General features: G+C 39.0%; 1 protein-coding gene across 1 annotated transcript in view; it reads right to left on the bottom strand.

Annotated features, from left to right (window-relative positions):
* Positions 1–1,200: 1,200 nt before the first annotated feature.
* The window catches only part of LOC148010981 (AUGMIN subunit 8-like), a 45,176-nt gene continuing 36,714 nt past the window's right edge, over positions 1,201–9,662 (bottom strand). Inside the window, exons 3-6 of the mRNA XM_087672157.1 lie at positions 3,363–3,479; positions 3,172–3,261; positions 1,805–1,912; positions 1,201–1,725 (exon numbers count right to left, since the gene is read on the bottom strand). Of these exons, the coding sequence (XP_087528283.1) occupies positions 1,615–1,725; positions 1,805–1,912; positions 3,172–3,261; positions 3,363–3,479 (426 nt within the window). The 3' untranslated portion in view covers positions 1,201–1,614. The remainder of the gene's footprint in view (positions 1,726–1,804; positions 1,913–3,171; positions 3,262–3,362; positions 3,480–9,662) is intronic.

The following is a 9,662-nucleotide window of genomic DNA, read 5'->3' as shown; positions in this document are numbered from 1 at the left end:
AGTGCGGGCCGGCCATATCCGTCCTCAAAGATCTATGTCATCTCATTCGTATACAATCATTCTACTCGAACTTCGATTTATCTTTCATGGCAGTCTCTTCCTGTACATGCTGGGGTCAATGAGGCTGCCGTATTTATTTATCATTTGATAGACCGTTGACGGCCATTGGCCAAGCCTTTCAGCTGTTTTATTGGTTGCGCCTAGTGCATTCTATGATAGTATCTGCTAAGAGATGTTCCTATCACATGGCTTTTTGGAGCTGGCATTTATTCAACCCAAACAACTACATTCGGTAACTTCTGTGCCTTCCTTGGACAATTCCATGGATGAAATCTGACATTACGTTGCCAATCCCCTTCAAGGAGATTCAGAGCTACATAAAAACGCCTTGTGCCGTGATGATTCTGGATACTTTTGGAGTTGGCGTCCTTTCAATCCAATGATGTGATTGGAGAGAGACTGCATTTGATGTACAATGTAGTTGGAGCTTGTCATTATGTTGTTGCATTTTGATGGCTTCATGCTGACAACTCTTGCGAGTACAGCTAGCTTTACACTGCTGATGGCTTCAGAGGAACATTGCCAAAAACACCTTCTGCTGTGATGATAATGAACGTTTTTGGAGTTGGTGTTCTTCAATCCAATGATGCGATTGGAGAAACTGGATTTGTAAAATGCAATGGGAGTTTGTCATTGTATTGGAGAAACTGCATTTGTAAAATGCAGTGGGAGTTTGTCATTGTATTGTTGCATTTTGATGGCTTCATGACAACCTTGAGTACAGCTTTACACTACTGATGGATTCATGAAAACACCTGGTGATGTGATGGCAGTACAGAGACTTATTATAAGTATTCGGAGGCTTTTTGGTTTGCTTTCAACTTAAACTTGGGATAAGACTTCCCACTAATGTTCAGAGCTTTCAACTGTGCAGGGCCTTAGCAAGCTTATTTGAGTGTTGATCTGCAATTGATGATCCATGTCCCATTATGATCCAAACCGATTGCATCTGGACAAGCCTTTGCCAAATGCAGGTAAGTTCATGATGATCCAAGGTGCTTGCAACTGGACCACATGTTTCTCAAATGCAGACAGCATGGTGAGATAAGATGCTTTTGGAATGAAGTTGTTTTCTATGCAAAGGCAGACACAAAATAGAAGTCCCATTGTGAAAAAAGTACTTCTGCTTTGAACACGATCTTCTTACATTTGATACTCTGGATTGCAACCTTCAATTCACTGGTATGTGTACATTTTTCCTGCATTTTTGTCTGTGATTTTTTACAAGTGAAACCCTTGAAATGGGCTTTTTGTATAAATGATCAAACAAGGACAATGTAGTAGACATCCAAAATCTTTTCCTTTGCTGCTCCTTGCCTGGAACGTCCAGAAATGTCTGGGAACTTGGTCAATAATCAATGAAATCTTAAATCTCAGGAGGATTGAAGCTTTGCACTAAGTTCAACCACAGGTTGAGTAGAACTCCAGTAAGTCTTCCCATGGTTTGCTGAGCCTGCTCTATTTATGCTTTACAGTATATGTCAAACCTACTGTTTGTATCATTAAAGCTCACTTTTGCAAGCCTTTTTATCTTTATATTTTAGTCATATGGACTTATACCGAACTGGCATCAGAAGCATTGCCACTTCCAATCAAATGCCCTAGGACACGTGCCTTTTCTTGCTCAAACTGGACAAGGTGCATTTTCAAGCTGCATTCCTCAATCTGTCCTCACAAATAGATATTTTAGTCATTGTGTAGGCACTGATGCAAAGTGAAAAGCAAGAGGAGAAACAACACTCACCTCAAGTGAAGAAGCAAGCAAAAGCAAGTCTCCACACTCTTCCATCAAAGTCCGTTCTTGATCAGCCACTTGGGCAAGCTCAGAAACAAGCTTTGTTGTTTTGTCCATCTGAGTAAAATGACATAGAGGTTTGAGTTGCAAGTAAGAAAAGTGTCCATATGTACTCTCCAGCAAGAATTTCAATATAATGCAAAAAGCCATATATGGTTGCACCATTTTATCATTTCAACATTGAATCACACTCGTGGGCTGAGGATTGGCACAAGGCTGAGGTCACTGCTTGTTGCTTTCAGAGTAGGGTAAGTGGATGTATTCAAACTATCTATCACTCATAGAAAGTCAAGGTCAGAAGGCAGCTTCTTGCCAGCAATTGTGGAATGGACGTCAGAAGAGGAAAGCATTGTATATGCTAGTATCCTCAACCTAGACGACGAGTCATCATTGTAGATGATGAGTATTATTCTTAACGATGGTTGGGAATGTCTGGCAAATTCATTACTTCTAGAGATTTTCATTGCCTAAAGATCCTTGTGCTACATACTAGTAGTTCTATGTGCATGCCTATTTCATTCATCTGATACTTTTGAAGAGCACAAAGTTGATGGGTGATAGTGAATCTCACTATTTGCAAGTTCGGCCTGCAATTATCAGATTACCAAGTTTGGATGGGTACCATAGCCACAGATGCATGGTGCATATGACACTAAGCATCTTTGTTTCAAAGTAATAACAGCACATCTCTGGAGGCTGTTAGTTATAAATTGAAACTCAACCTCACAACACTTCAGACTGCATGTTTTGTTCACCACTGCAGGTTTTTAAACTGTCATTGGCTTGTCAAATTTTATCAGAAGATGTAAATGTACTTCTATGAATTCTTCCATGCAGATTATATTTTTTCACCTCCCCTTTAGGGATAATACATGCAAATTGCAGTTGCATTGCCTCCAGCAACCTCCATTGTATATGAAATTTTGATTTTGTCTTGTTAGATACCTGGTTGAGTTTCAAAGTCAGCATTGTTAACAGGTCTGCCTTTGCATATCAATGTCATTGTGACGTTTTCACCATATATGTGTATTCCAAACTGGTGTCTCAGTCTGTGCTTTAAATGTATTACATGAATTTGTAATATGTTATGTTGTTTGACTTCTGAGTTAGAGTTAGTACTGACCATTAAGATGGTCCAATCAGATGTTTTTTACCTTGTTCATGGCATATGCATATAGCCTCTCAAGCCCTAACAAGTAGATCCAGGAAAAAGAAACATTGAGAAAAACCTTGGCCATTGTTATGGCTTTGTAAGATTTACTTTCACAAGGTGATCAAACCAATCGATGAACAGTGTTGGAGCTGGAAAAATATACCTTTGGCAATAGTTCAGCAGCCGAAGTCTCCACTGCATGCACTACGTCCACTGCAGAAGCCATTGCTTCTTTGATAGCCTGGGTATCCGCCTACCAGGCATCAAGATGACCATGTTATGACGGTAGTGGAGCATGCTTGAGCAGTGGAAACTGTAACAGTAGTCAATATAACTGAAAATTCCAAACCATACCTTTATACCTTCATCCACGGGTAATCTCAAAACTGCAGCTTCCAAAGCTCCAATGCCACCGGAAAGTGCACCATTATGTGCATGCTGAACACTTGACCACTCTTTCAGTTTCGGTCCCTAAATGAAAGAGACGTTTATTGTATGATTCTAACATCTTCACATACAAAGCAAATCAAACTTTGAAATATTTTGCTATTTGTGTTCACTATTGGTGCAAAAAAAAGGCTATGGCTACGACATATGGATTAAGAAGAGATATTGTCAAGAAAGGAAAACTTTAATCTAGATGGGTTGCAAGCATGGGTGTAAAGGACTCACTCTTTTAGCAGTTTGGAGAACTGAATAACCTGAATTGAAATTTTGGTTGTATGGCCTAACCAGCAAAAGCACCGCTTAAGACATGTATTACCTATAGTCACCATGTGAGAAGATATTTCAGATACTTATGTCCAGTAAATCATTTCAGATGGCCTGTCCCTGTGAAGCCTTTGGTTTGAATGATGTTTGAGCTACATATTATGGTTGGTCAGTGAATAAGGTGAAGCTGAAACATGGTAGTCATAGGGGAACCTGTCGTTGGATGGGATTTTAAAAGAAGGGGCCTAAGGTATTATGGATATCCCTACATGTGATGTGAGAGGCCAATGGCATTATGGTACCTTACACACACGTGAGTGAGCACATTTGTCTATCCTAGGATGGCTACATTTTTGGGTATCCTCCTCACTCCCCATCGACATGCACCACCTGTTCTATATCAAGCACAATAGGATTAGCATCATCTGTTTCCATTCTTAGTACTTTTTCTTTTTTAGTTTCACATATAAGCTATCCACAGATGAATGCCACTTTGCGCTATGTTGGGTATCAAGCACAATAGGATTAGCATCATCTGTTTCCATTCTTAGTACTTTTTCTTTTTTAGTTTCACATATAAGCTATCCACATATGAATGCGACTTTGCAACTTGGTACATGGTTATCGAAAATCCCACCCATAAACACCATACCTTACACACACCCGTGAGGGAGCAGCACATTTGTCTACCTTGGGATGGCTATGTTGGGTATCCTCCTCACTCCCCCTCGACATGCACCACCAGCACATGTCTACCTTGGGATGGCTATGTTGGGTATCCTCCTCACTCCCCCTCGACATGCACCATCCAACATGCCATTGGCCTCTCACATGTAGGGATATCCATCCTTTGCTTATGGCATGTTGTCACACACTCCATGGATCACTCTGATGCAAGAATTTCCATTCCTTGCTTATCCTCCCTCCATGTGCTCCTCATGTAGCAACAATGTCCATGTCCAATCAATCCATACCCACTTATGGATCCATTGTGCATACATCTCACATGCATGGTGTACATTCTCGGGTTAATCCCCAAGTGTATTCCATTCCCCCACCCTATCCATCCTATTCCTCACTCAACACTAACACTAGTTGCAACGACTAAGAATGGCATTATGGATAAGGCTCGTTTTAACCAAGTACTTCAGTCTTAGGAGCTTTGGGATCTAGTAATTGGTTTAAAGCTTATATCACCCACCATAACCATATCCATTAATGGAAAGTTTGCTAGGCTACAATAAATGTTGAGTTAATGCAAGAGTTACTATTTGAGCTTCACTCATGTCTAGCATTAGGTTGTTGGAGTCATCTTCTTGACCATTATGTAGCATGAGATTGTACCTAATGTGTCAATCTTGATTATGAGCAGATCTGAAAATCAGCCTGAAAAGAGGCCAAAATAGCAAAGAAAGGGCTCGAAAACATTGGCACGACGTAGGGAATTGATGGCTGCAAATAAATGTTTTATTTGTGAATAGGAGGGTCACATTGCAAGGGACTGTCCTAATAGGTAGCAAGTTGGAAAATCAGAAAATCAGGGAAATATTAAAGGAAAGAAGTCCAAACATCAGTGGGATTGGTGCCCGATGTTGTTAGTGATTAGCTCAATGATGATACTCCCGAGTTGTGTAAAGCATGGTGAAAAATTAGAAATCAGCATACATTGATTTTCTTTGATAATGGTGCATGAGCCAACTTCATCTCTATTGACATGGCAACCCGTCTAGGCATCAGAGAGGATGAGATGGGATCCATGGGGAAAGTTGGAATGGCATGTAAAGGCCATGCAGAGCCTGTTACACCGCTCGTTGGAAAGCTTTGGTTGCATATACAAGAATATGCGGACAACGAAGAGTTTTTCATTGCTTCACTTGAGGGTTCTGATGTATTGCTTGGTATGCCGTGGTATCATTGTATGCATGCAATGATTGATTCTTGTGCAAAAAAAATCACTATTCAATATCAAGGAAAGATACTCACACTTGATGTAAAGTTGAAATGTGAATCTCTCCCTGTTGAATTTGCAGCTTGCATTTCTAAAGTAATGAAAAATCATCTTTTAGCATACTTGGTTTTTACTAAGGATAAAGATGATAGTGAGAATGTTGGGAACATGTCTAAGCTACAGAAGGATCGCACCTCATTTTTGAAATGTATCCTGATTGCTTCTCTCAGTCACTTCCAAGGCATCTACCACCTGAAAGGCCAGAAGATCATGGCATAGATTTTATCCCTCAAAGTAGCCCACCTAATAAGCCACCCTACAGAGTCCGTGTAGCCTAACAGGAGAAGATTATGAGTCAGGTGAATGAGCTGTTAAAAAAAGGGTTAATTCAGCCCAACTCATCTCCTTTTTATTCTCTAGTGCTTTTGGTGCAGAAAAAGAATGGTTCATGGTATATGTGCATTGATTGTTGTGCTCTGAACAAGATTACGATAAATAATCGCTTTTCGATTCCTTGGATCGATGATATTATGGATATATTGCAAGGGGCAGCCATATTTAGCCATATAGATTTGAAAAGTGGGTGTCATCAGATACGCATTAGACCAGAAGATGTACCTAAGACAGCTTTCAAGTCATCTTTTGGATTGTATGAGTTTCTTGTTATACATTTTGGACTTACAAATGCTCCTGCCACTTTTAATTGAATGATGGATCGCATCGTTAGGCCACAGAGGATTTGTGGGCACTTTCTTTGATGACATGATTCTCTATTCAAAGAACGAGGTAGAGCATTTGTATGAGTTTCTTGTTATACATTTTGGACTTACAAATGCTCCTGCCACTTTTAATTGAATGATGGATCGCATCGTTAGGCCACAGAGGATTTGTGGGCACTTTCTTTGATGACATGATTCTCTATTCAAAGAACGAGGTAGAGCATAGAAGACACTTGGACATTGTGTTCAATGAACTATGTGAGCATAAGCTGGTTATCAATGACAAGAAAAGTAAAATTTTCTTACATGAAATCCACTTTTTGGGGCATATTGTATCAATTAATGGTATTTGCATGGACCTTGCAAAGGTTGAGGCAATACGATCATGACCACCTTTGAGAAATGCACATGAGATTTGCAATTGCTTGGGTTTATGTTCTTACTATAGGAAGTATGTACGCGAGTTTTTTGAAATTGCATCTCCATTGCATGCTTTGTAAAGAAGGATGTGTCATTTAGATGGACAACAGTGGAAATTTCAGCATTTGAAAAGTTAAAAGGAAAAGATGACTTGCTTGTGGACTGTGCAACAGGTTGACTCAACCTTTAGCCTTGATATTGACTGTCCCAAAGTTGAATGCTTTTTCTTGGTGTTTGTTTGAAATTTCAGATCCTCTCTCTCTCTCTCTCTCTCTCGCGCGCGTGCACGCGTGTTGTCTTGACTCTCAACTTTGAGTAGCTAATTACTGTTGCAAATTTCTTGGACTGAAGTCTGAAATTTTTAATAGAAATTTCAGACATTAACAGCCGTTTAAATCTCAAATTTTTGATAGTCACTCCTTTTCCATTTAGTGTTAGCTTAAGGATCTCTGAAATCTTTGATTAGAAATCTGAAAATTTCAGAAATTATTGACATTAACAGCCCTTAAATTCTCTTAAATTCTTGAAAAACACACTTTTCTCCTTTAGTGTTGGCCTAAATTTTTTTGAAAATCCCGATTTTACATCTGAAATTGACGTTTCAGCAAACTAAATTGATTGCAATGTCTTCATCTGAGGAAGGCCTCATTCCCATTCTCCTGCTTCAGGTAGACACAAATGGGAAGAAAGGAAAAAAAGTGAAATGGGAATTTGTAACAACTGTGGAAGGGGGCAATTTACATGCAAGTACAAGTGGTGTTAGAACACTTGGGATTCTAGTTTTCATTCAGCTTGTTAGCTTGCTTACTGAATTTACTATGAAATACTAGATTTAGATATATTTTTACAAATTGTTAAAATTAAAATTAGGGCAACGCATGATTTAGTCCCAAGATATGAATCATACTCCAATCATACTTTCATACCCGTTTGCATATGACGTATGATTGGTGTATGAAAAAACTATGATATGGCACGATTGTTTTTATAGCACATCTTTAAGTATCATGGTATGCCAAAGTTGATCATTAGTGATTGAGACCCTTGGATGGCCAGTTTATTTTGAAGGGTTGTTTGAGAATATGGGTACCATGCTAAAATTTTAATCATCCTTTCATCCTTGGACAAATGGCCAGTCTGAGAAAACAAATTTCATAGTGTTAGATCTTTTGAGGTGCTATGTTTCAAACCACAAGACATAGTGGGAGCAATATTTGCCCTTAGTTGAGTTTGCTTACAACAACACAATGCATAGTTCCATGAGCAAAGCTCCATTTGAGGTGGTTGAGGGTGGCAAGAAGTACCATCTATTTTGCAAACTAAGGATAAGATATTTGAGGCTGATCGTTATGTGGAAAACTTCGATATAGTCTATGCAAAGTTAAAATATGCACTTCAAAGATCACAAGAAAAGCAAAAGGGAGCAGCTAATCGCCATAGATGTGCTTTACAGTTTGCAGAGGGTGATTATTTATTGCTGCATTTTGAAAAAACAAGGCTGAAAAAGAAAGGTTGTATCCGAAGTTGAGTATGAGATACTATGGGTCCTTTCAGGTATTGGAGAAAATCAACGATGTGGCATATTAGCTGAAATTACCTCCACACTGGCGGATACACAATGCCTTTCATGTCAACTTGTTGATGTCTTTTCATGGTGATGTGCTAGAGGATATGTTTGTTGAAATTCAGCCCAAGGTTGAGAAGTTGGATGAGATTTTGATACCCGAGTAAATTTTGGCACATTTGGAAAGAAAGGTCAAAGGTAAAGTTTCTAGGATTATTGACCACTTGATGCTAAATGGATGGGAGAGGATGACTTGGCAGACCATCCTCAGTTATTGTAGAAATTTTAGAATTATTGACCAATGGATGGAAGAGGATGACTTGATAGACCATCCTCAGTTGTTGTAGCTTTACCTAGATACCTTTCAATTAGAGCCGACTTAAGTCCGCCGGCTCCGTCAAGTTCAGTGGAGCAAGGGTTCGGAGTATTACTCGATACTCAAGGGGGAGATAGCACTTTTACTCCTCTAGTTATGGACAACTCTCATATGTAGTGGATCTTGGATGTATTCAGCATGCATTCAAGGTACTGTGTTTACAATATATTTGCCATGAGATCACTACTTAGTGTACTAGTCACCGTGAGATGTATGCGGATGAGTATGAATTTCACTTGAGCATTGGAACTATACTTTTGTATCAGCTTATGATCAATTTGGCATGTTTTTCACCTCAATTTTAAGACAAATTTTGATCAGTTTCAGCTCAGTTTTTGATCAATTTGAGGACTATTTATGGCCACTTTTGGGATCGGTTTTGCATTAGTTTTTGCATTGATTGTTTGTCAGTTTTTGCAATGAGTTTGTGATCAGTTTGGAGTCACATTTGTAGCAATTTGTGATCAGTTCTCAGATCAGCAAGTGATCGGTTTATGATCAGATTATGCTCTGTTTTCAATGGTTTACATCTGGTTCCATGGACAATAGTATATGTTATGATGCCATTGATGTTTTAGCCATGGTTTATTCTCGGTTATGCTATGCTATGGTTTGGTTTTGCCAGATAAGTTGAATTCATGAGAAATAGAAATGTCACATGATAATCTAACAGTGTTTTTGAGATTCTTTGTGAGCCTTATATTATGTCATGGTTGGCTAGTAGTTTTCAAAATGTGTTGGGCATATGGAATGGTTGAGCAACAATACGCAAAGTTGTGTTAACTATGATACCTTGTGGAAATTCTGGTCCACTATTTTGCTTTTGATGCATCTAGCAGTGCAATTGAGGACAATTGCAAGGATTTTAAGGGAGAGGGATGTCATGAGGACATGTATTTTTGAAACCTCACTTAAT

Source organism: Lygodium microphyllum, chromosome 29 (assembly GCF_053477565.2).
Source record: "Lygodium microphyllum isolate KBCC chromosome 29, Lygodium_microphyllum_v1.1.10, whole genome shotgun sequence".
Lineage (NCBI taxonomy): Eukaryota > Viridiplantae > Streptophyta > Polypodiopsida > Schizaeales > Lygodiaceae > Lygodium > Lygodium microphyllum.
This window is presented reverse-complemented; position numbering and strand designations above follow the sequence as displayed.